The sequence below is a fragment of the Narcine bancroftii genome, chromosome 1 (assembly GCF_036971445.1).
Source record: "Narcine bancroftii isolate sNarBan1 chromosome 1, sNarBan1.hap1, whole genome shotgun sequence".
NCBI classification, from domain to species: Eukaryota; Metazoa; Chordata; class Chondrichthyes; order Torpediniformes; family Narcinidae; genus Narcine; species Narcine bancroftii.
This window is the reverse complement of record NC_091469.1, coordinates 380,027,522-380,054,578: the sequence shown is the minus strand read 5'-3', so window position 1 is coordinate 380,054,578 and position 27,057 is coordinate 380,027,522. Positions and strand designations below refer to the sequence as shown.

General features: G+C 42.0%; 1 protein-coding gene across 8 annotated transcripts in view; it reads right to left on the bottom strand.

Annotated features, from left to right (window-relative positions):
• The window catches only part of LOC138751311 (F-actin-uncapping protein LRRC16A-like), a 378,511-nt gene that overhangs the window by 203,269 nt on the left and 148,185 nt on the right, over positions 1-27,057 (bottom strand). For all 8 annotated transcript variants that reach the window (XM_069913446.1, XM_069913453.1, XM_069913448.1 and 5 more), the window contains 7 exons: positions 23,027-23,124; positions 22,130-22,200; positions 21,777-21,850; positions 20,122-20,197; positions 16,216-16,304; positions 9,996-10,090; positions 3,265-3,351 (listed from right to left, as the gene is read on the bottom strand). In XM_069913446.1, the coding sequence (XP_069769547.1) occupies positions 3,265-3,351; positions 9,996-10,090; positions 16,216-16,304; positions 20,122-20,197; positions 21,777-21,850; positions 22,130-22,200; positions 23,027-23,124 (590 nt within the window). The remainder of the gene's footprint in view (positions 1-3,264; positions 3,352-9,995; positions 10,091-16,215; positions 16,305-20,121; positions 20,198-21,776; positions 21,851-22,129; positions 22,201-23,026; positions 23,125-27,057) is intronic.

The following is a 27,057-nucleotide window of genomic DNA, read 5'->3' as shown; positions in this document are numbered from 1 at the left end:
GTCACGTCTCCAGAATGGAGGACCATCGCCTTCCCAAGATCGTATTATATGGCGAGCTCTCCACTGGCCACCGTGACAGAGGTGCACCAAAGAAAAGGTACAAGGACTGCCTAAAGAAATCTCTTGGTGCCTGCCACATTGACCACCGCCAGTGGGCTGATAACGCCTCAAACCGTGCATCTTGGCGCCTCACAGTTTGGCGGGCAGCAGCCTCCTTTGAAGAAGACCGCAGAGCCCACCTCACTGACAAAAGGCAAAGGAGGAAAAACCCAACACCCAACCCCAACCAACCAATTTTCCCTTGCAACCGCTGCAATCGTGTCTGCCTGTCCCGCATCGGACTGGTCAGCCACAAACGAGCCTGCAGCTGACGTGGACTTTTTTTACCCCCTCCATAAATCTTCGTCCGCGAAGCCAAGCCAAAGAAGAGTATGAACAAGTAGTAAACTGTGGCAACTCACCAAACACACCAGAATCTTACAGACCCTTGTCAGGGAGAGGGGGCAAGAGAATACTTTCATGGTGTGACAGTATATAGATATGTTTTTGGGAGATAAATTGGGGCAGGTCTTTTAGTGTAGGTCACATACAAACACTTTAAAACAGATTTTATTTAAAATACTGGAGCTCTGCTCATGCTGGACATGCCAGTCCCAGACTCTTTGCAAAAGTTTTGGAGAATACCCAAGAGACTTCACTAATGGATTGTTGTTTACAAAAAGGAAAGATGAAAGAACTTGTCAGAGCCACAGACAGTCTGGAGTGGAACTTGCTGTTCTAGGAGGGTCGTGTGGTTTTCCAAGCAAAGAGAGTCAAACAGGTTTTCTCTCAAACACAGAGAGAGAGAGAGAGAGAGAGAGAGAGAGAGAGAGAGAGAGAGAGAGAGAGAGAGATCAGTTCTACAGTTTTACAGTCAGCAGCAGCAGCTGGAACGGGAACGGGACAAGCTGGCAAGCTTGTGGAAAACCCCATTTGGAAGACAGGTTGTGAATGCTTAGTGCAGCCTGGTCAAACCCCTTGTGGTTCATGAAAGAGGAGAGGACTGGTTGCCTAATATTTCACTTGAAATAAGAGAAACACTCTGTGGTGATCTGAAAGAAATAGGTTATCATCTGGAGAACCCTGATGGGGCAAGCTTCTTCGGCAAGACACTGACGTGGCTGATTAAAAGGGATCAGTTTGAGTCTAGGAACAACAAATCTCTCTCTGAAAACTGACAAGATCCTTCCTGAGTGGTAACCATTTACCTTTCAACTACCAAAGCCTGGTGAACTTTATAAATGTTAAATTCTGTGCACAGTATAAGAATTGCCTGCAACCAATGAACTTGGAGGAATGAGAAGAGAGATTGACTGTGAATCAAAGAACTTTTCTGAACTTACAGACACATTACATACATGTGTGCTTAGAATTAGAAGGGGGTTAAGTAAGGCTAGTTAAGTCAATAGTGATAAGTTAAAGTGTGATTTTGTTTTCATGTTTAAAGATAATTAAAAACAACTTTTGTTTAAATAACCATTTGTCTTGGTGAATATCTATTGCTGCTGGGTTTTGGGGTCCTCTGGGCTTGTAACAATGAGAACAGCACATACATTGCCATACAATGTACTTGGAATATGGACCAATTTTTTTTTTAACCATGACTGTGGATCAAAATCCTAAATTTTCCTCATTACATTCTGAGAACATTAAAATTAGCAGCAATCTGACGAGGAAATGCAGAGAGTCTCATTAGCGTTATCCACATCAAAAATACATTTTGTCATCTGGAAGCATTGTCATAGAAAGGCACATTTTGCAGAGAAGCCATACACATCTCAGAAACCAAAAACAGAAAATAGACAAATAACTGAGCAACATTCATCTGAAAGGGGTTACAGTGTTTCGCACAATGGAATTTCACAATCAGTTTCTGCTCCTTTATTGGGCTAAACTTCAAAAACCCAGGGAATGGAGAAACTAGACATTAACAGAGTGATACATTAGATCATATTTTGCAATTATAACTCAAATTAGCACCATTTAACTTATCTTGAAAAGACAGACAAGGAATGGGAATATAAACTCCAAAAATGGTAGCATAAATCTATGAAATGAAAGATGGGCTCATATCTATGTTTCTCCTTTCAGAACTTCCTCAAGCACTCAAAAGGAAATGGATCACTCCTGTCAGTTGGTCACTGATATAAAAGATACTGAAACCAACTTTGATACAGTAAGATTCACAGACAGCAACCTGTTAATGGCTGGAGCATTTCCCAGAAAATGCATATGCATATTCTCACAGTGCTTGGTGAGCCAGCCAACATTTTGTTAAAGAGACTGACTACCTCTAGGAAGGTTAAACGCAAGGCTCACAAGTGACTTGGTACTGAACAGGCCTTGCATTTGGAAAGGCCTTTCTTTCAGGTTGTTGGGTACTACCAGTTGCCCCAAATATCACAAGGACAAAGACTGAGGGGAACGATAGGCTTTATGGTACATAAGACTTGAGCTGGCCCAGATCCAAGTGAGGAAAGTGCCGGGGAGGGAGAGGTGGCTCGACCTTTATGACCTGGGCCACCGACCGGCGGGGAGGAGTCCAGGGGAGAGTGTCATCGGGGGTAAGCCAGCCCGAGCCTTTATCGGCCAATGAGTACATACAATCCATACCATTACATGGGTGTTTTTTGCCACTGGTGGTTAAAGAAGTAATCTGTCAGTCTGAGTTTGGGGAGAAGGGGAATGGAGGCAGGGAGACAAAGAAAACAGACTGGGCAATCTTCAGGAAGTTGCTGATTTTCCCTTGCACTTATTTATCAAGGATATAGGTAGAGAAGTAAATGCACTTTTTGTTTGCAGCATAGAAAGGAAGATGAAGAGAACACCAAAGAGTAGAGATTTTGCAGAATGGATTCAAGTTGATAATTTCAGGAATAAAAATATATATATTTTGAATAGTGAACCACATTTATAGTTTCTGCAAAACCAAATTTTACCACATTTGAGGCAGGGGTCATTGTACATTAAAAATGTGGGTAAAATTTGATTCTAAATGAAGAGAGCTGGACAGTTTAGGTTGTTCAAATCAGCTGTACAGACATAAAAGGCCAAATAGCCTCTGACGACTGGAAGACATTTTAATGTGACGAGGTGCAATTGGTGTAGTAAATTGATGGCTGATGTCAAATGTCTCCTGGTACCCAGTTCCAATGAAATTTGATCACTCTCACAATTTCCCTCTCATACCCTCTTCAGAAAGAGTAAATAATATTTTTCTTTTACCTTTAGGCGACAAGGAGATTTTAGACATGTTTATATGTTTCAGACCCTTTGGAATTTTGGCAAACTGGCTGCTAAGGGAAGACATACCTGTAAAACAAAAACCCATTAATCCTTATCGAACAATAAAACAGATAATTTCAAAAATCACAAACTCCAACTAGAACAAGAGCATGCAGCTGCTAGCGTGAAGTCCTGTTCTATTCAAATCTCACAGTTCCTCTATTAATAATTCAATGCTGAAACAGTTTCAACAGCTAATTAATGGTACTACAACATTCTAGACTGAGAAATCTCAGATGAACAAATTCCAATAAGTAAATTAACTCAGTGACTTAATAGCAGTGAAATTTTTGACCTATTAATTTTCAAAAGCATTCCTTTTGCATTAGGAAAGTGTCGGATTGGGAGAGATTTAGAAAGAACCTTCATCTTTTGAGTGGGCAAGTTATAGGTTGAAGTTTCTTTCCATGAATTTGAGCAAGTAATCGCAATTGACAATCCTGTGCAGTATTGAAATAGAGTCGTCGTGCAGTGTTGAGAGTGCACCATCTATCAGATGCTGCAATAAACTGGGCTGTATCAATGCAAATGTCATTACACTTCATGACAAGAGGCTGGTGAGCTCCCCAAGAGTACTGACAAACATTTTATTCTTCAACTTGTGACCAGCAGAAAAAAAACCATTATGACCAGTTGTACTGGGGACGTGTCATTGCTTTACCACATCGATACGTCTTGAGCAGTTTTTTTTTCCTCCTGTGAAAAACTTTGGAACCTTCTCATGTAAAATAATTGCCAAGTGATCTCTGTCTCTCTCTCTCTCTCTCTCTCTCTCTCTGTCTGTCTCTCTCTCTACTTCCATTTCTCCCTTCAAGTTTGAAAGATTTCCATCATTCTTCCTCAAATAAACTGAGCTCAGAAAGAGTGGACTCGATACCAGTTTAGATGCATTATGAAAAATTATGGATGGAGGCAAACAATCCAAAACTGCCCAACACTTGTGAAATGTTAGCCTGCTTTATCTGGTGTCTCAATTAATAGTCAGAAAAGCATTGGTAAACCCTAAATTATGGCTCTCAAAAAATAGTCGTTTTTACTTACCACATTGGTTTCCCGTTCATTAATTATAGATGGGAATTTGGCTCAACTAGTACTTTTTTTTTACTGTACTAAACATTCAAACTCCTGATCCATGTGAGGGAAAAAAAAATCCAATACAGGCACTGTTTAAATGTCACTCATCATCAGTGATGCCCAAGTCCTTAGAAATGAACAGTTAAAAATCGGCAGCGTCTGTATATGCACGTTTGAATGCACGGCTGTCTGTAAGGAGTTTGTATGTTCTCTGCAAGTCAGCGTGGGCTTTCTCCAGGTGCCCCTCCCACATTGCAACAGTTAGTTTGTGTACTGGTCACATGGGTGTGTTTGGGTGGCGTGGGCTTGTGGGGCTGAAGGGCTGTTACTGTACTGCATCTCTAAAAATATAGGCAGGAAGATGTTTCTTCTCACAAAGGGTCACAAATCTCCTAAATTCTCTACCCTGGAGATCTGGAGCAAAACGAGTCAGTAGAGGTTTTGGTTAATGGTAGATGCAAAAGTATTGATGGTAAGACTTGCGGTGATGGTTGTGGTATTTTATTATCTGGCGTAAAAATTGCTAATTGAATTGAACCCTGTTCAATCATCAGTAAACGTGTAGTTGAAGGTCGGTCACTGGCAAAAATAGTTGGAGCTCAGTTACTAGTAAACAAGAGCAGCTTGATGGCTGTAGGCAAAACCTTCGGTCATTTTGCTGATAATTAAGAGGAGATTGATTATGTGATAATTAGCCAAGTTAGATTTGTGTGACTTTTTTTTATGGACAGAATGCACTTGGGCAATTTTCAGATGTCAGTGTAGTAACAGGTTGATTTGAGGCACAGATGATTCTGGAGTGAGTCTAAAATTATACAGTAAAATCTCCATTATCTGGCATTCAATCAAGTAGAAACTGAAACAGCCAGCAAAATAAAGAGGAAGTAAATACATTAAAAAAATTTAAAATAAATAAAGTTTTAGATAAAACCCCCACCCGAAGCAGCTGTTTGAGTAAAGTTTCAATAAAGTTGTGTTTGAATAAAATGGGGGTGCCTAAGATGAAGAGCCGGTGAGTGCTGCTCGTTGCTGGGGCGGCTTTCTCCAAGTGTCTACCTATCTCTGCCTGGTAAGTCTTTATCTTTATTACTATATTAGTAAGGCTTTGTATGTAAATGGTGCAAGGGGGGGGGGGTGGTTAATTATGATAGAGTCACAGTTAGTGTTGGAATGCTGTTACAGTGCTCGCGAATGGGGTTTGAATTTAAAGGTGTGCCAAGGGCCTGACCAAGACACTAGCATGAAGATGAATTGGGGTATCAGCATGAGGAAGGAGCGCTGAGGGCCTGACCAGGAATCTGGCATGGAGATGAGATGGGTTGTGCCAAGGGTCTGACCAGGACACTAGAATGAAGAGTTGGTTGATATCGCCTGCTGCTGGAGCAGCTCTCCCAAAATGTCTCTCTATCTCTGTCTAGTAAGAGTCTTTATCTTTATTAGTATTAGGTATATTAGTAAGGCTTTATCTGTAAACTTGGGGGAGGCGGTTACTTACAAGGGAGGCATGGTTAGCATAGCGCTTGAGCAACATTGTTACAGTACCAGCGACCATGGTTCAAATTAAAATTTTGTAAGTTATGGGAATTACTTGATTAAAGTGAACTTTACATAATTGTTTTAAATTACTTTAGATTTTGCACCATCTTTTGTCTTTTAAACTGTATTTTCTTAATGCAGGTATAATAGTTAGGCATTGGAAGAGTGAATCTCAGTCAACTGGAAAATTTGCAATCCCGGTAAATGCCTTTTCCTGCTTCTTTGCAAAATGCATTTCCCTGCCGAATGCGATACAACTTTGAGATTTTTCAGGTTCGAAATGCTTGCTTGTGTGAAAATCAGGCAGCAAGTGTGGAAAGAGAAGCAGTTAATGTTTCAAGTCGAAGACCATGCATCAGAACCGAAACACTGACTCTATTTCTCTTTCCACAGATGCTGCCTGGCCTGCTGAATAATGCCAGTATTTTTTTTAAATTAAACTTGGAGATACAATGCAGAAACCCTGTACATGTTTGGAGTGCCAGTGGAAACCAGAGCACCTGGAGAAAAGCTATGCAGGCACGGGGAGAAAGTACAAACTCCTAAGTGATAGCACTGGATTCTAACCTGGGTCGCAGGCACGGTAATAGTCCAGTATTGCGTTAACCGCTACGCTAACCATGAATAATTCCAGTATTCTCTATTTCAGATTTCATGCACCTGCAGTTTTGTTGATTTTCATTGTGTGGTTGTTTTCAGTGTTAAATTTTAAACCAATGTGGATGCTTCCCAAGGGCCAACAGTCACCTTGCTGAAAAGTGCTTGTTCCTTTTCGGGGGTCTTATAAATGTTTGCCTCCTCCTTAAGGGTTTTAAAACTACTTCCTGAAGTAAACCATATCCTCAATAATCCTGAAATTATTCACATCTACAGATTTAAGACATAGATTTGTAACCTTGCCATCAAAATAAAGAGTAAATGAGAATTTGAATGCAGGGCCAAATCAGCCACCGAAGGGAAAAAAAAATGATATTTTGGGTGGAGAGTCGGGGTAGGGGGGGGGGGGGGGGAAAAGGAAAAGCTAAAAAAAATTAAAGCTCCAACAAATTAAAATTTGATGGAATGCATCCATAATTGTAGAAGTTCATTTTTAGTGGTCTAGTGGTTAAATGACATCTTTGATATCATCTTTATTATCATTACTCTGGCTAAAATAGAGGAAATTTGTTGATGTTTGGAATCCTTCATCAGGCTGACCATTCTCTTTCTCCCACTGATGCTGCTCAGCCATTGGATTGCTCCAGCAGAGTGTTTTATCCCCAAGTTCAAGCAACTGCGGTCTTCTGTGTGTCTCTAGCGTGGATCGCAGAGGTCGAAGAGCCTCAAGTTCATTAGGTCCATTTAAGCAGTGACAGATAGGTATTTGATTAGTCAGGACATTAAGGTTTACTGGGAGAAAGCCAGGAAGTGGAGCGGAGTGGAATGATGGATCAGCTCATGATAGACTAGCGGAGCGGACTTGATGTACTGATGGCCTTACTTCTGCTCCTATATCTTGCAAATTTTATGAAGCTGCTGGGAAAGCAACTGTTCTTCAACCTTGAAGTGGGGAGTTTTGTTTGTATACAGGAAATTCACACCATCTCAGATTCAGATTTACTGTCAGAGTACTTACATGACATCACATACAAACCTGAGATTTTTTTCCCTGTGGGCGAGGCTGAATTGCCAATGCAAACAAAACCTGACTCAATGTGTACACATAAACAAATAAAGAAATGTAAATAAACTGACTGTGTAATTCAGAGAAAAAAAGTGCACAAGAGTCCTTAAATGAGTCCCTGACTGAGTTTTTCGTTGAGGAGTCTGATGGTGGAGGGGTAGCAGCTGTTCCTGAACCAGGTGGTGCGAGTCTTGTGGCACCTCTACCTCTTTCCTGATGGTAGCAGTGAGAACAGAGTGTGTGCTGGGCGGTGTGGGTCCTTGATGATTGCAGCTGCTCTCTGATGGCAACATTCCCTGTAGATGTTCTCGATAATGGGGAAGGTTTTACCCGTGATGTCCTGGGCTATGTCTATTTTCCACTACATATCAGTAGAAATTTGCCAGGGTTTCCAATATCATACCAAACCTCCACAAACTCCCGAGGAAGTAGAGGCACCGACAGGTTTTCTTCACAATGCCATTAGTCTGTTGGATCCAGGGAAGATCCTCTGAGATAGTAACTCTCAGGAACTTAAATTTGCTCAGCCTCTCCACCTCTGACCCCTCCTCTGATTGTACATCTGGGTTTTCCCTTCCTGAAGTCAACAATGAGCATCTTGATTTTGGTATCATTGAGTGCGATGTTATTGTTCGTGCACTGTTCAACCAAGATCTCAATCTCCCTTCTGTATGCTAACCCATCCCCCATTTTTATACAACCACTACTGTGATATCATCATCGAGCTTATAGATGGTGTTGTTGTTCTGAGCCACACAGTCATAAGCGTAAAGTGAGTAGAGCAGGGGGCTATGAACACAACCCTGTGGTGTTCCAGTACTGATGGAGATTGTGAAAGAGATACTTTTATCAATCCTCACTGACTGTGGTCTGGAGGTGAGGAAATCCAGGATCCAGTTACAACAAAGGATACCCGAGGGCTGTGGCAGGTTCTAAATGACATAAACTGCTGCAAACCCAAATCTGGTGCAACAGGAGACAGAAAAGCTTTTATCCCAGATGAACTTAATGCCTTCTACATCCGATTCAACCATAAAAACAAGGAAGAACCACCACTGCACACTCCCATTTCCCCTGATGAGCCCTCTCCTCTCTGTAATCCAGAGTGACGTATAACTGCCCCAAGGAGAGTGAATCCGAGGAAATCATCTGGTCTGGACGGAGTACCCAGCTGAGTATTAAAAATCTGTGCTGACCAACTTACCAATGTATTCATGGAGATCGTCAACATCTCACTCAGGCAGGGCGTAATGCCCAATTGTTTCAAACAGGTGTCTATTGTACCAGTGCACAAGTGTGTGGCAACTTGCCTAAATGACTATTGACCAGTGGCACTCACATCAAATGTGATGAAGTGTTTTGAAAGGCCGGTGACGAAGCAGATCAGCTTCTGTCTGTGGGGTGACATGGATACATTCCAATTCACCCATCATCGAAACAGGTCTACAGCGGATACCATCTCATTCGCTCTACACAAAGCCCTGGAACACCTGGACAACAAAGATGCTTGCTCCCTATCAATGACAGTTTGGCATTTAACACCATCTTCCCCTCAAAATTGATCAGCAAACTCCAAGACCTGGGTCTCAATACTTCACTTTGTAATTGAATGGAGAGGCCAAGTGCAAAGCATCACTTTCGAGGAAGTGCTAGTACAGTTTAGATTTAACTCTTTCACTGCAATTGACTTCACGAGAGGTTTACGAGCTGCTCCCATGGATGAACACAGATAGACTGAAAGATCATCAACCTCCTGGAAGACACTCTTTCGTCTGCCCGAAACTTGTTGATCTTCCAGCACTTGGAGATGTCAGTGAGGGAATGCTGGCGACTGGCACATCCCAGGCTGCAGGAGTACATACTGAGGGGCACACTGACACTTAGCACAGCCAAAGCAAGGGTTTTGTGGGCAAAGACCGCAGTCTAGAGCCCTTCTGCTGCTAAATATTGAGGGGGAGACACTAGAGGGGAAACCCCTCAAACTACAGAGGGGGAAGTAATCACAATAATTGGTAACGATGCTACAAAGCAAAATAGAGGATTAACGTTACAATGTATAGTAATAGAATATGACACTAAGGATGAAAAATACTTTGCTCTGTTTTCCATTGTATATTGTTTTATTGTGCATAATATTTACTTTTTGTGCGGAAAATAGCTGCACATGACATTAAGAGCCATCACCCTCATTATTACTTTCACACACAGTGGGGAAAAAATAGATACCATTGGCTGAATTTATTTATTACCTGACCAGAAAAGTATGGAGATGATTGGAAATCAGACATGGTCCCTCTTACTATAATGGAAGTGTGGTTTGCCCACCCATTCACAGAGTTAATACAAATATATGAGGCTACTTAAAAAAAACTTTGATTGCAGTTCCCAGTTCCCATACCTCTGTCCTCCAGCTGATTGTTGGCAAGGTTGATTGTATGAAGTCCTGAGTTGGGATTGTGGGCAAGGGCACTGGCCAACTTCTGTGCAAAATCCCTGAGGGGGAAAGAAAGATTATCATCATATAAAGAGACGTGCTTGCACAATAATCCACCATCAGGTGAAATGCATGGATGAATAAGCCGCAGGTCATATACCATCCCTAAATCTTACTGCTCAAACACAGCCACATCTCTGTGGCTGCTTTCCACTCCAAAATCATTATGGGACAATTAACATCTCATTTTAGTTTTGATCTGTATTTCTGTAAAGTACCTTGAGATATCTTATGTACAAAATCTTATTTATTTTAATGCCATTTCATATTAGCCTAACAAATGGATATAGAAGAATGTAAATGTTGTTTACACTACAATATACAATATATACAAGAAGGAGCAATTACAAGAGAACAGAGGCTGAGTACTGTGTGTAGTGAATCAATTCCTGAGATATAATCGTCACATTATATACTAAACCAAAGACACTGATCACTGACATCGCTAAACTAGATCCGAGCACACCATGCCAAACAATTTAAATTATTTGTCGCGAGGCTAGAACTCCACAAGAGTCATTTCAAAGCATTCCTGGTGAAAAAAAATTGCATGGATTTAATTGAAAGTTCTGAGAAAGTTGCTTGTGCTGTTGAACCATCCATGCGCACTGGCATACACTCTCATAATGGATTCGCTTTTAAGGATTCACTGATGTCGATCTGTGGCCAGAATCCATCGTGATAGAAAATTATGAGGCCCTTTGCACCTGCAGGGCCTTGCACAATGCAAAGCTGTCACGAAGGGGTATCATGCAACTCCACCCACAAAACAGCTGGAAAAATATCCTTGGCCAACCCATGGATCCAGGTATTTCTGGCTATCAACCCCATGAAGAATTTTGAATGTTTCTAACTCATTTAGAATATTCAAAAATCATTTAAAAAATACATAACCAATTCACCTCTTAAAGAAATACAAATGTAAGAAATTGCAAAATGCTCTCTGTTTACACACACGGCCATTTCTATCCAATCAGATGGAATGGTTCCCTATGACACAGAGGAAAAACTTTCCCCACCAACTGCCAGGATTAAAAGCAATCCTGTTGGAGAATTGAAGTCTCAAAGTTCTGCCACTCAGTTGAGAAATCCGCAGCACCTCTGACCATTCACATTCTTGCATTTTCTGACACCCACGGTCACTGCTCGACTTTACAAAAGTCAGCTGGCTGCTAAATCAGCACAGGCACCCTGGGAGTTAACAACAAAAAGGTACTTTGGCAAAGTTGCATTCCTGTATATTTTCTGGAGGGGCTTCTCCTTAAACCACAGTGATCCTCTCATTAGTGGCTCTCCAAGTGGGAATGACGGAACTCTGTCAGAGTGGCAATTAATGACTTAGTCGGATTGCTGTACAATTTGGCAAGCACATGTTTTTTTTAAACATCACTGCTGCTCTTACTGTTTAATTGAGATGGGAATATACTCTGAAGTTCATTAAGATCCTGGATTGCTTTTCTTAGTGCAAACAGATGCCAGAGTGGGCTGACAAATGCAGATGTGTTTGCCTCAGTTTTATTAAGCAGCTGTACCTGGCTCGACCCCTTCCCCACAATAATGCAGATGTGGATGAATGTTGTGGTTTTAAGGAAAGCCCCTCCTCCTGTCTGTTGAGGAGGGAGGATAAATGTCTCTCATCCCAAAGCACCCAGGCTATCAATTTTGTTAGTTGTGTGAGATATGTGGAATAAGCCACCAGGGGCATTGGTCAAAGCAGGTACAGTGATAATGTTAAAGAACGTCTGGACAGGGATAGGAAAGGGTGGGAGGGATATGGGACAACTTGGGTAGAGAACAGCCAGCATGGGCACGTTGGGCCAAAGGGCCTGTTTCTGTGCTGTAAAACTCTCTGATCAAAAACATGCAAGATGTCTTTCCTTGGACTGTGAGCTATTGCATTTAGTGTAAACATGGAATACCCTTGCTGTGATATCTCACTCCAAGGGATGGCTGAACTTATCCTTGATAGATTCTTCTACACCATTCTTTAATCCCTGGTGGTCTGAGATGCAAGAGTGATGGACCATGAAACCAACCAAGTCACACAGAATGGAAACATCCCCAAACATCCATCGACACAAATCCCACACCAATCCCATTTGTGCCTCCCTCATTCCCATTTATTCACCTGACATCCATGCTCACTAGAGGCAAGTGGGAGGAGAATAAAGCACAGACTTCACGCAGACAGCATGGGCCAAGCCCAGTTTGGCTGGACTGATCCATGAGTGCACCATCGTATGCAATTCTGCTGGTGGCAGTCCACACATCTCATGGGCATGGGGAGGGGGGTGTTGAATCTATCCTTTGGTCTGACATTTGTAAGTAGTTCCTTGTTATCAGGGTGGTGATGGGGCAGTGCGAGGATGGTGCAACGTGGGGACAGAGTAGTGTGGGAATGGTGCAGTGCGGATGGTACAGTGTGGAGATAGTAAAGTCTCATTCCTACTGATCCTGATGTGGGCAGATGCACGGCATATCTTGAGTATCCTTGCATGCAAACAGGAAGGCTATTTTTTCCCATTACTATAATTATCTGCTCACATTTCAGTGAAATATATCAGAATGGGGAGTGGCAAAGATGGAATCTGAGAACGCGATGACTGCAAAGAATTGTTTGAGGGCAGTAATGCACATCTCGCCCATACAAATTAAAACACTGAACTTGAGGGTTTGCTGCATAAAAGATCGCTTTAAGCTGCAGAGCTTGAAGTGCATTTAATGCAAACAAGATGTGCTCCACACCAGGGTCATGCCTAGCGCGGAATGCCACACTGACCACCGGCTGGTTCGCTGCAAGCTCAACCTTCACTTCAAGCCAAAGCCCAGGAACAATAAAGCCCCCAGAAAGAGGTTCAATGTTGGAAACCTGCAGTCAGACGAAGCGAGAGGAAACTTCCAGGCAAACCTCAAAGCAAAGCTCGACGTTGCAACCCGCCTCACGGACCCGTCCCCTGAAACCCTCTGGGATCAGTTGAAGACTACCATACTGCAATCCACTGAAGAGGTACTGGGCTTCTCCTCCAGGACTGGTTTGACGAAAACAGCCAGGAAATCCAGGAGCTGCTGGCAAAGAAGCGAGCTGCCCACCAGGCTCACCTTACAAAGCCGTCCTGTCCAGAGAAGAAACAAGCCTTCCGTCGCGCATGCAGCCATCTTCAGCGCAAACTCCGGGAGATCCAAAATGAGTGGTGGACTAGCCTCGCCAAACGAACCCAGCTCAGCGTGGACATTGGCGACTTCAGGGGTTTCTACGAGGCTCTAAAGACTGTGTACGGCCCCTCACCCCAAGTCCAAAGCCCGCTGCGCAGCTCAGATGGCAAAGTCCTCCTCAGCGACAAGATCTCCATCCTCAACCGATGGTCAGAATACTTCCAATCTCTTTTCAGTGCCAATCGCTCAGTCCAAGATTCCGCCCTGCTCCAGCTCCCTCAACAGCCCCTAAGGCTAGAGCTGGATGAGGTTCCCACCCTGGATGAGACATATAAGGCAATCGAACAACTGAAAAGTGGCAAAGCAGCAGGTATGGATGAAATCCCCCCAGAAGTCTGGAAGGCTGGCGGCAAAACTCTGCATGCCAAACTGCATGAGTTTTTCAAGCTTTGTTGGGACCAAGGTAAACTGCCTCAGGATCTTCGTGATGCCACCATCATCACCCTGTACAAAAACAAAGGCGAGAAATCAGACTGCTCAAACTACAGGGGAATCACGTTGCTCTCCATTGCAGGCAAAATCTTCGCTAGGATTCTACTAAATAGAATAATACCTAGTGTCGCCGAGAATATTCTCCCAGAATCACAGTGCGGCTTTCGCGCAAACAGAGGAACCACTGACATGGTCTTTGCCCTCAGACAGCTCCAAGAAAAGTGCAGAGAACAAAACAAAGGACTCTACATCACCTTTGTTGACCTCACCAAAGCCATCGACACCGTGAGCAGGAAAGGGCTTTGGCAAATACTAGAGCGCATCGGATGTCCCCCAAAGTTCCTCAACATGATTATCCAACTGCACGAAAACCAACAAGGTCGGGTCAGATACAGCAATGAGCTCTCTCAACCCTTCTCCATTAACAATGGCGTGAAGCAAGGCTGTGTTCTCGCACCAACCCTCTTTTCAATCTTCTTCAGCATGATGCTGAACCAAGCCATGAAAGACCCCAACAATGAAGACGCTGTTTACATCCGGTACCGCCCGGATGGCAGTCTCTTCAATCTGAGGCGCCTGCAAGCTCACACCAAGACACAAGAGAAACTTGTCCGTGAACTACTCTTTGCAGATGATGCCGCTTTAGTTGCCCATTCAGAGCCAGCTCTTCAGCGCTTGACGTCCTGCTTTGCGGAAACTGCCAAAATGTTTGGCCTGGAAGTCAGCCTGAAGAAAACTGAGGTCCTCCATCAGCCAGCTCCCCACCATGACTACCAGCCCTCCCACATCTCCATCGGGCACACAAAACTCAAAACGGTCAACCAGTTTACCTATCTCGGCTGCACCATTTCATCAGATGCAAGGATCGACAATGAGATAGACAACAGACTCGCCAAGGCAAATAGCGCCTTTTGAAGACTACACAAAAGAGTCTGGAAAAACAACCAACTGAAAAACCTCACAAAGATAAGCGTATACAGAGCCGTTGTCATACCCACACTCCTGTTCGGCTCCGAATCATGGGTCCTCTACCGGCACCACCTACGGCTCCTAGAACGCTTCCACCAGCGTTGTCTCCGCTCCATCCTCAACATCCATTGGAGCGCTCACACCCCTAACGTCGAGGTACTCGAGATGGCAGAGGTCGACAGCATCGAGTCCACGCTGCTGAAGATCCAGCTGCGCTGGATGGGTCACGTCTCCAGAATGGAGGACCATCGCCTTCCCAAGATCGTGTTATATGGCGAGCTCTCCACTGGCCACCGTGACAGAGGTGCACCAAAGAAAAGGTACAAGGACTGCCTAAAGAAATCTCTTGGTGCCTGCCACATTGACCACCGCCAGTGGGCTGATAACGCCTCAAACCGTGCATCTTGGTGCCTCACAGTTTGGCAGGCAGCAACCTCCTTTGAAGAAGACCGCAGAGCCCACCTCACTGGCAAAAGGCAAAGGAGGAAAAACCCAACACCCAACCCCAACCAACCAATTTTCCCTTGCAACCGCTGCAATCGTGTCTGCCTGTCCCGCATCGGACTTGTCAGCCACAAACGAGCCTGCAGCTGACGTGGACTTTTTTTACCCCCTCTATAAATCTTCGTCCGCGAAGCCAAGCCAAAGAAAGAAGAATATTACAAAATTAGGATGCGGCTGTTGGGTTTTTTTTGATTAAAATACGCACTTTTGTGTTTTGTTTTGGAGTCTCCTCAATCTGTGCATTTGGATTAGATTAGATGTGTGTCCCGATACGGGCAGGAGCAAGGGGGAGACGGCGGCCCCGGCCTCGGTCGAGTGAGGCAGGCGGAGGCCCCGATATGGACAGAGAGTTGGAGGCGGCGGCTCCAGTCCAGGCACAGGGAGAGCAGCAGCGGCCCCGTCCCCGGTCCGGGCGAAGGGTAGACGGCGGCGGCCCCGATACGGGCAGGAGCAAGGGGGAGACGGCGGCCCCGGCCTTGGTCGAGTGAGGCAGGCGGAGGCCCAGATACGGGCAGAGAGTTGGAGGCGGCGGCCCCAGTCCGGGCACAGGGAGAGCTGCGGCGGCCTCGGCCCCGGTCCGGGCAGTATGGACCGACCTAGGAGGGGAGGCAGACCCCTCCAGCCCGGGTAAGAAACCTGCATAGGAGAAGGCCACTCCGATATAAAACCTACGACCCAAGGACCTCGCTGCCATGTCCCAGCTTGCTTGGCCACGGCACACTAACCATGGGTGTAAAGGGTGGGGCCAGTACTGCGCGCAATGCACTCCACCTAAAAGCTCCTTTGCGCAGGCCCAAGGACAGGTCCACGTCCTCCCCCTCCACGTCATCCCCCTCCAAGTCCTCCCCCTCAAAAGATGCTCACAAACTCAAGCTAGCATGCTGGAACATCAGAACCATGCTAGACAAGGCTGATAGCCACCGACCTGAACGTCGGTCTGCCCTCATCGAATATCTAAAAGGAAATTCACATATTTAAGAAATGGTGACTAACCAAAGATACTTACGTTCGTAGTCCTCCATTTTCCAGTACCAGCTCTTCTAAACGCGTGGACCGAGCAATCACTCGCAGGATTTGGTCACAGACATCTGTGGACTAAAGAATTAGAACATGAACTCTGCCCAAAATTAAAAATGAACGATAAAGACAAACTAAGCACAAATCAGACCCAACAACGCACAAGATATTCTACTCATCGCTTGATAGAAAGAACTGGAATTCAAGCCTTTTTGCCTCCCAATCATCTCCTTCCTGAAAGTAGGAGTTTCAGCTGTAGAACAAAACATTGACATCTGGAATGTAATGGGGTGAAACAGCCACTGAGCAAATGATTGCCCTACCTGTTCTGCTAACTAGATAAGGAATCAATGGGCAAAACAATGTGGAGCAAGTCCCCAGTTCTCTTACAACACCAACTCCAGTACAAACACATACAACATGACAACCCCATCTTATCTCAATGCCACCTCTCTCAACTTCTCCAATTCATCAAAATTTTCAACTAAAACTGCAAAATTCAGTACCGAATGAACAAAAATGGTCCTCAAACTAAACACTGGGAAGATCTCAAAGCGATTATTCTCAAATACACCCTGAACCTCGTTCATTTAAGCCAACTCTTTCACCTCCCTGCATCTGTCTGAATCTGAATGAAATTGTTCACCAGAAATCTACAAAAAGTTGATCCCCTCGGATGTTGCCTGACTTAATGAGTTCCTCCAGCTTCCCATTCTTTGCTCAGGCTTCTAGCATCTGCAGTTTGTCTGTTTCCAAATTGTATCTCACCTTGGCTTTCGTATTTTCCCCAAAGTGGAGCATTAGATCACAGGCATGCTAAGCAAGTTGACTGTCCCTGATTGCACTTTATACATTTCCATTAACATCACTTATTTTCACATCTCTGACATCAGCCAGTTCCACCCAATGCAAATGAAAAAAAACCCTCAGATACTAAAAAATTGAAATTACAGCAGCAATTTCTGGAAACATTAAAAATCAGGCTTCGTCTGCATAATGCAAGAAAGGATTAGTGTTTCAGACTCCAGACCAGCTCAATCTGAATCTGATTAATCGTTTTTCTCTTTCCATAGATGTTGTCAGAACTGCAGAGTATTTCCAGCATCTTGTACTTCTAATTCCACCTGTTCCAGGCCATCGTCTGACAAACTTCACCAGCCTCTTCTGATAAAGTTTGATATACATATTTCAAGCTCCCACAAAACAACCTCCCTTGTTCCACTCTCCAGACACGTTATCCAAACATTTGCTCACCATTTTCTAATTTGCACCAATACTAACCTTCCTTCACCGCTAGGTTTGGTGATCAGAAGTGGTTTTTGGCTACTCAATATTCAATGGGCACTCTATCTGACCATTCAGAAATTGCTGTGAATTGGAGCAATGGATCTCTCACAGGCAGTTTAATTAATAAAGGCACTTGGAATTTTATTCATAGGTAGCTTAATAGTTATTTTGTCAGTAAAATAATCAAGTTTCAATAAATTTATATATGAAAAGAAGTAGGACACATTGGATAAATTTCCGAAAGTTGTGAGAAAAATCGAAAGCAGCAGTTCAATTGGTTTCCTTGATGAAAGACCTGAATTTGATAGAGGTCTGGAGAAGATTAAATCCTACTGAGAAAGATTTTTCATTTTATTCTTCACGTCATGCTTCATTTTCCAGGATTGACTTTTTTTTTTAGCATCAGCACATTTGCATAAATGTTTTACTCAAGCTGAATATGAGTAGGATAATTTCTGACCATTCTTTGTTGTTTATTTCTTGTGTGGGGCCGGAAGTTAATCAATCAATTTTTCGCTGGAGGTTTAATGCAATGTTACTGAAAAAAACCAGAATTTGTAAAATTTATTAAGGATCAAATTGCTATTTATTTAGATTTGAATAAGAATACAGTCAGGAGTAATTTTATTGTATGGGATGCTTTAAAGGCATTTTTACATGGTCATATCATTAGTTATGCATCAAAGGAAAGGAAGAAATTTCTGGTAGAGTCTCAATTGTTGGAAAAACAAATAATAGAGTTGGAAAAGGAATTCCAGAGGAATTCTACAGAAGATAATAAGGCTTTTTTGACAAAATTGAAGCTAAAATATAATATATTGCAAATTGACCAATTTGAACATTTGATTCAAAGATCTAAGCAACCTTATTACGAGTTAGGGGACAGAGCACATGACAATTGAAAACTGAACAAGCTTCAAGAATTATTAATGCTGTGAGGAAGGACAATTCAGTTATTTTTAAACCTCAGGAAATTAATGACCAATTTTTGTCATTTTATCAGAAATTATATGCTTCTGAGGGAGTGCGAGATGAAGGATCTATCAAACTCTTTTTGTAAGAGTTACATTTACCAATATTGAAGGAGGAGGATGTGAGAAAGTTGGATTCTCCTTTTACGGACTTAGAAATAAAGGATGTTATTCAATAAATGCCTAATAGGAAGTCACCAGGAGATAATGGGTTCACTGTTGAATTTTATAAAGTTTTTTATGATGATCTGTCCTCTGTATTCATGGATCTTCTTAATCAGGTAACTCAGGAACAAGCTTTACCAGACTCGTGTTTGAGTGCAATAATAAGTTATACCAAAAAAAGACAGAAACCCTTTGAAGGTTTCTTCTTATCGACCAATTTCTTTATTAAATATTCCCAGATTATTTAAATTCCATGAGCTATTGAAAGAGGCACACGGGTCAAAACTTTAAAACTGTCCGTTCTTGCCAGACCCATCTCCCACTTTTATTTTGTCTCCCATCTTTCTGTTCTCCGACTGCCTCACTTTGTTTCCCCAAAATTTGGTTGTGGGCTCAGATGAAAATATTTCCTCCATGCTCCATGAAATTAGGCACAGGTCTCACACCACAAGCAACATGACATCTTTTAAATTATTTGTCTGCATTCATGTTTACGAAATGCCAATGTAAGTAAAAGAATTAATACCAGATCCCGCTAAGACTGAGGCAGTCTGAGGGTCAATACACCATTTAATAGCCAATTTTAACACATTTGTCGCTGAGATCTAGATATTTTAAACTCCAAGTGCCATACAAATGCAAGCTATCATTGTATTTCAAGCAATTATGTAGATGTGATATCACACTGTTCATTCTTTTATGAGTCAAGCTTAAATACCAGATTAAGTAATGGGACATATTATACAATTTACAGGAAAAGTAAATGGACATCTTTAAATTCAAAGCCTCCAATCAAGTTATTTGAACAACTTTCTCCTCTGCCCAAACATTAAAGTTTAAATGAGACATCACAGGTAAGTATTTGTTTGTTTATTTATTTATCTTTTTTTTAAAAACGCAGAGAGCAGTGGGTGTCTGGAATGCATTGCAATGGGTGGTGGTGGTGACTGGTACAAGAGGGACATTCAAAAGACTCTGACAGGCATATTGATCCAAAAGAAATAGAGGGTTAGGGGTATAACAGATAGAAGGATTAGATTGCTGTGGAGTAGGTTTACAACATCTTGGACCAAAGGCACAACACTGCTTTGTTGTTCTATTAACTCACCATTAGCTTTAAAAACACTTAAAGTAGACACCAAACAGCAAATTCCAAGATCCTCGTGAACCCCAGTGTTTCACAGCAGGAACTCTATTTCCAGTGATTCAATTTTAAGACATTAAAATTTGAACACCAAGATCCCACAAACAATGACATAGCTGACATAGATTGTAAGTGGTTTTGAATGAGAGATGGAAGGAGAATTCTGCTGCCTTGCCTTGGATAGGCAAGTTTCTTGATAACATCCCATCCAACACCCAAGCATTCTTGCCTCTGAGTGCCAAAGGGCCAAATATATGATTTTGAAGGAAACCGAAAAGACTTAGAACTGCTGTCTTCCATTCTTCAGAGAATGTTAATATTTACTTACCAGTTTAAGATCCTTGGAAGAGAGTTTTGTGAACCATTGGTTATACTCCAGGGAAGCAACAATTGGTATTAAGTCTCTAAGAAAACATGAAACAAGTTTGATTTATTGGACTAAGATGTACCTGACTGATTTCTCAAATAAATTAATGTGCAGAAAATTTTTATTTTGTTGTTACTAGTTTATCCAGTATCCAACTGGTAAAATTATTAACTAACAGTAAGGGTGATGTTAAACACCACAATGTTTCTTTGCATAACACAATTCTACAAAGAGTTATGCAGAATTTTAAGGTGTGAAAGTTCAATACAAATGCAAGGCATTCAATATCGTTAAAGCTACAACCTGGGAGTAGATTACTTCCCTTCACCACCCCTATTTGATTCACTTCACTCGCCAAACACACAATGCAACGGGTGTGAATTTTAATAAATATCACACTGTGGATAAAACTGAAGAGTTTAGTAAACAATCAATGAACCTGCTGCAAGACCCTTTCCAGGGTTGGTTGTAACATACAGTATACATCAACAAATAAAGTGTCACCCCTCTTCCTGCCCTCTGCTGATAAAGCCTAACCACATAACTGAGCAAAGATTTATTTTGCTTTTTAAAAATGGTTTCACATCTCACGTTTCCCCCATACCACTGAACCCTGCGTAGATATGGTCCTGGAGGTGTCTGCAGATCATCCCAGCAGCAATTCCTCACGAAGATGCCTCAAGGTAAGTGATCAGTTGTTACTGTAACTAAGAACTCAACTAAGAAACACATTCTGTCTCAGAACACTAATTAATAATGATTTATCTGATGCAGGACAGAGTTGTCCTTCTTTGTCCAGAAACATTGAAACTGATTATGACATTCACATTTTTGCTTTGTATGAGGTCATTTATTACAGCACCCATCCATGAATGAAAGTCTTATGAGGTGCATGGCTTGGCACGACTTCAGTTGATACCATTGTATATATTCCAACTGACCAATCACATTCAAGACTATTGAAATATTTGGTGTAATTGGCAAGCTAATTTAGATTCAGGTGAGCAGAAAACTGAACGCGAACAAAACTAATCAACCAAGGGCAATGAAGAACATTTTACAAATGATACTAAAAAAAAATCTGCAGTGTCTATAGTATTTAAAGATACCAGGTATTCAACTCAATGTGAATGACAGGCAAGCTGATCCAAAAACTACATTCGAAAGTCTAACCTGGTTCAGCTGAATCAATGAAAAAAAGTTCAGCTTTAAATATTTGTGCCAAACTCATTGGTTAGAGCTGAGTTCCAATTAAATAAAAAAGATACAAATTTAAATGTTTGGTTTGAATTTTAAATGACAACAGGATTATAAAATTAGTGAGTAAGTTGTAGATCAGAGGAGTGGAAAATCAATTACTATTTATTAAATATCAAAGTTTCTCATCAGAATCACTGTTTCAATACACAAACAATGCCCTACTTCTCAAAAAGTGACACAGAAAACTTACACAGTATATTCAGATTTGAAATCTTGTGTTTACACAAATATTAACTGGCAATTCAGTTCGAGCAGCATTGGTTTAATGGTCTTGAATCAGAATTCAACTTGCACTTGAAGATTAATCGGTAAAAACAATTCATCAGGATGTCATTGTTACAAAAGGTTTCACTTACCTATGGTCAAGATGGCTGAAGTCTTGTAAGTTCAGTTCCCTCGTGTCTTGGGTAAGATAAATCGTATCCACATCCTTTGAAAGTGCAAAATATGTCAGCTGGAGGCCAACTACATTTTTAATCCAGTCTTAATAATGTAAACGTTACATTAAAAGTACCAGGAACTTAGTTCAAGGACTTAAACATCATAACTGAATACAAATAACTGAAAGAATTTTTAGTCTGTTAGCTGCAAAATTGCAAACTATAAATTAATCTTATGATTGCAAAACATAACACTATTTGGAAGTTCCTTCTTTCCTAAAAAATGTGCTTTGGACAGTATTTGAAGCATTCTATTAGAGTGTTCTTACCCACTGAACTTCCTCCCTGTAGGGCAGTCCAAGCCAATCACAAACACATGCGTACATCTGAGAGAATCCACCTAGATAAGAATCTCAAATGTGACAACAACTTCATGGAAAGATTTAATTTGTGCAAATCAAATGCAAAACGCAAGAAAGATTGGTCCAGATGGAGGTAACAAAGCCAGAGTGACTTAGTTGTATATGCACTCACAATTAAGTTGCTCAATGTGATGATGTGCATAATCCCGCATCAGAATTTACCAGTTACTGGCGAAACTGTGAACAACCTATGGCAGCAAAAATCAGTGTATGCAAGAGTCTATACCCAATGTTCCCTCTACTTTTTAAGTAGTTAGTGTGCGCAAGAATCTTAGGTCGTGCGATTTTTTTCCCCCTGTGACAGAAGAATGTGCACACTGAATGCTTGTGCAAACGTAAACTGAAATTGTTTCAAGATCATTTTGGGACAGCCTATCTCTCATGGCTAATAAAACTGTATTGGCATGTTTTATATACGAGTATGATTGCATTCTATGAAGTGATGTATTTAGTCTTCTTTGGCTTGGCTTCGCGGTTATTAATTACAAATTACTACATTATTTTAGTTAACTAACCTTTTGAGCGCATATTAATTTCCTTTGCGCGCTGGTTAACACAGCTTAGAGGGAACAGTGGCTATACCCATTATTCCATTGATATCCTAAATATATTCCCAGAAGAAAACTAATAATCACAGTCTATTTAAACCTATACTTTCCAGCAATAATAATTTCAAGTGGAGCTATCTGGAAGTAGATGAGTATTTATAATATATGATTTGTGACATGTAAACCAGCAATATATTTGAGTTTTTGTTAAACAGTAATGTCTTCCGACCACACATTGCAATTTAATTTTACTTACCACAGGGTCCAGGTTCTGCAATGTTCTGGCTATCCCATAATGCCTGCACAGTTGAGAGTCGATCTAGAGGTTCCATTGTCACTTTTTTCATTACCCTCCTGTTTTATATACACGTTAAAAAAAGAGATCTTATTCAGAAAACTTCCCCAGTGAGTCAACATGATGAAAAAAGTAAAAACACAGAAATGCTCTCTCTCAGCATCCAATGGAGGCAAAGATATTTAACCGACGTTTCGGGCCGGAGGCCTTCTTCAAGATACCTCCACCATTTCTGTGTTTTACTACAATCACAGAATCTGCAAACTTTCATGTTTCAGTCTACATGTTGAAGCTTGTTTGAAATAGCAATTCAAATTAGAAATGGTACACAAAATAGAAAATGCTGGAAACACTCAGCAGGTCATGCAAAATCTGTGGAAAGGGAAATCAAGTTAATGTTTCAGGTTTCAGAATCTTCTCAGCATCTTACCACACATGCTGCTAATATGTGGCAAGTTTCAATTATTTTGCATTTTTCCAACATGTGCAGTGTTTTGAAGACAAGCTTAATGTTCATGCTTCAGGTTCGCCCCTCCAACTAGTCCATCCCTTTGACAGAAGAGTGCACACTAGAATGTTCAAATGGAAGCAATTCCAGAGACCTCAAGGATCATGCTGCTGTTTCGTTATAGACTTCTACTTATAACATCAATATAGTCTAGATTTCCACACTTTTGCATCTACTGCAACTACATTTAAGCCAATACAAGAAACATTGGAGACACAAGAGATTGCATATGGTGGAATCAGGGGCAGAAAAACAATCTGCTGGAAAAACTCAGCAGGACGAGGAGCATCAGTGGGAGAAAAAGAATGGTCAATGTCTCAGGTTGGAACCCTTCATCGAGACAGGAAGAAAAATTCTGTTGCTTTTTACATCTTCCAACTGAGAACATTTGCAACATGTATATTTAACACTATGCCAAACCAAATGCAGTTTAAAATGGGAACTTTATTAAAACAGATAATGGTTAATGTTTGGAGACCTGGTCAGAGCAAGGCTGAAAACTTAGGAGGACATCTTAAAGTAGGAAATAAACAAAGGGGACAGATTAAACAAAAGATCATTTGTTTTTTATTGTTTGTATAAAAGGGTAGTCAAAAAGATCAGGCTAAATTTGGATCACAAATTTCTTTTAAAAAATCCATGAGGCAAATTACCCATAACTCACAGGTCACTGAATGCAGATGTGTGCATGCATCAAAGAGTTTCATACATTCTGAATTGGCATCTCCAATAAGGTTAACAGTTTGTTCCTCTCTTGACTCTTGATATAGGGTCAGTGAGTGGATCTCAGCTGGGGCTACATTTCCATTTTAACAGCATGAAGTATGGTACAAGCAACAAATAGAAGTTTTGAATTTTTTTTTTGTCGAACAAATAGAAGGAAGAGATGAAGGTGGGTCAAGGACAAGAGACAGTGGCTGCATTGCACTGATGCTCTCTTCCTTTCTCATTTTTGACCAAATTTAAATTAATTTTTAAAGTCCCTTCCAGTGTTCTCCAATTTCATCCCAAAAGTGGATTGTCCCAGCATGCAAGATTGGTTAAGGACCTTTACTTCACCTTCCGACCATCAGATAATGAGTCCAAGTATTTCTATGAACGCAAAAGAGGCAAGGCAGCTATTATAACTTTGTACTTTGGCATCTGTTGCAAGGTGTTTTAAATGTCACAATAATGGAAGATTTAGATACACAGGATAGAATAAAAGGGAGAAAGGTATTTAAAAGTTAAACAAGTCTGTAGATGCTGGGGTTGAGTGCAGTGCCTCAAAAGTGCTGGAGAAATTCAGGAGGTCATGCAGCACCTATCGGAAATAAAAGGTAACCAGTGTTTCAGGTACATGACACTAAGCATTATTACCTTTTTCTTCTTATGAATGTTGCGCGACCTGCCGAGGTATTTAAAAGTTTGCCTTTGGCTTTGAATGGGGTACATCAAATGATGGAAAGAGAAACAAGGGTGGGAAAAAAAATGAGATCACAAGAACAGTTTTAAAGGCCGGAAAGATTGAAAATGTTACGCATTTAAAAACACGTAAAAACATGTGCAGGACTCTCAGCCAGAAACTATCAGAGACAATAATCAGGCACAATTGTACCTGTGAAGCATGATCAAATTCCAGCCAGTTGATGAGTTCAAGGCAAATCATGTTTGACTCATTGAGTGCTCTAATGGGGAAGAGAGTCAATAGATATTTAAAGGCCATGGGAGTAAGGATGGAGCTGCCTTGTGATCAAAAATTAGATGAGACACTGAATGCAAGCAGCTGTTGGTGAATCTGGAGGAAAGTTTAAAATGTAATTTAAAAAGATAGAGAGGGATTCAAGATTAACACAATCAAATGGGATTAGCATGGATAGGGATCCTGGTCGGCTTGGACAATGTGAGCTAAAAGAGGCAAACTCAAAAACTACTAGTGCTGGAGAAATCTAGCAAGTCATTGCAGCATCCGAAGGAGGTCAAAGGCAGTTGCTGTTTCAGGCCAAAGGAGTGATGAAAATCTGGCTTGCACCTGAGTGAAAAGGTGGAGGGGAACCAGAAGTGGTAGAGGCACAGGCTTGCAAGATACATGTTGGAAGGGCGGGGGCGATTTGCAGGTGGTCTCAGTTTGACAGTGCAGGAGGCCATGCATGGACAGACATGTGGGTGTGGATTTAAAAATGGATGGCCACTGGGAGGCCCTTGCTGTTGCAGCAAACAGAGGGAAGGTGCTCAATGAAACAATCTCCCAGTCTGCGTCCAATCTCTCTGATGTAGAGGAGGCAGCATCGGGAGCTGCAGATGTTAAATTCACAAGTGGAGAGCTGGTGCACTTGGAGGACTGTTATGCACTGTGGTGAGGGAGGAGGTGCAAATATAAGTGTTGCAGTCACAGGGGCAGTGCTGATGGGGTGATTTGTGGGAATGCACAAGTACATGAGGGAGTGGTGGGGGGAGTGGTCCCTGTGCAAAGTGGAGAGGCGAGGAGCGGGGAAGATATGTCTGGTGGTGGGATCCCATATTTGGTGGTGGAAACTGCAGAGGGTAATATGTTTGGTCCAGAGGCTGGTGGGGTGGTAAGTGAGGGCAAGGGGAATCCTGTCCCTGCAGCGTCTCAGGGCGAAGGGGACTAGGGCTGATGTGCAGGAATTAGAGGTGCGGGTAAGGGCTGAATTGATGGAATCAGAAGGGAAGCCATGGTTTCTGAAGGAGAACATCTCAGATGATGTGGAATAATAGGCCTTATCCTGGGAGCAGATGCAGTGGTGATAGAGAAATCAAAAGAAAACAATAGAACTCTTACAGGAAACAGGAAGTGAAGAGGTAACTGTGGGAGTCAGTGGGTTTATAGAAGATATCAGTGCATAGTTTGTCTTCCAAGAGAGAGACAGAAAAATTGAGAAAGGGTAGAGTGTTGCCAGAGATGGCCCAAGTGAATCTGAGGTCAGAATGGAAGATGGCAATGAGGTGGATAGTTGACAAGCTCATGATGGGTGCGGGAGGCAGCATCAATTTGGTTGTCAATACAACGGACAAAGTGTGAAGGAACCTTGCCTGTATATGCTTGCAACATGAAGTGCTCCGCATCTCCAATAAAAAGACCTGCATTTTTGGGATCCTTGAGAGTACCCATGGCTGCCCCTTTGACGAAGAAAGTGGGGTGAGCCAAAAGAGTTATTGAGGGGAGCACAAATTCTGCCAGGGTTGTTGTGATGGTGGAGAGGAGAGGGGGATAGGTTATACCTGCTACCAGGAAGTAGGAGAGAGCTTTGAGCCCTACCTTATGAGAGATGGAAGTATAGGGACTGGATGCTCCCGGTAAAAATGAAGTGGTACAGCCCAGGGACCAGAAGGTTGTCAATGTATGGACATCACGTGGGGTGTCCCGGATGTCAATGGGAAGGGACCGGACCAAGGGGGACAAATGCAGTTGAGGCGTGATGATACCAGCTTAGTGGGGTAGGAGCACATAGAGACAACGGATCTTCAAGGGGGATTAAACATC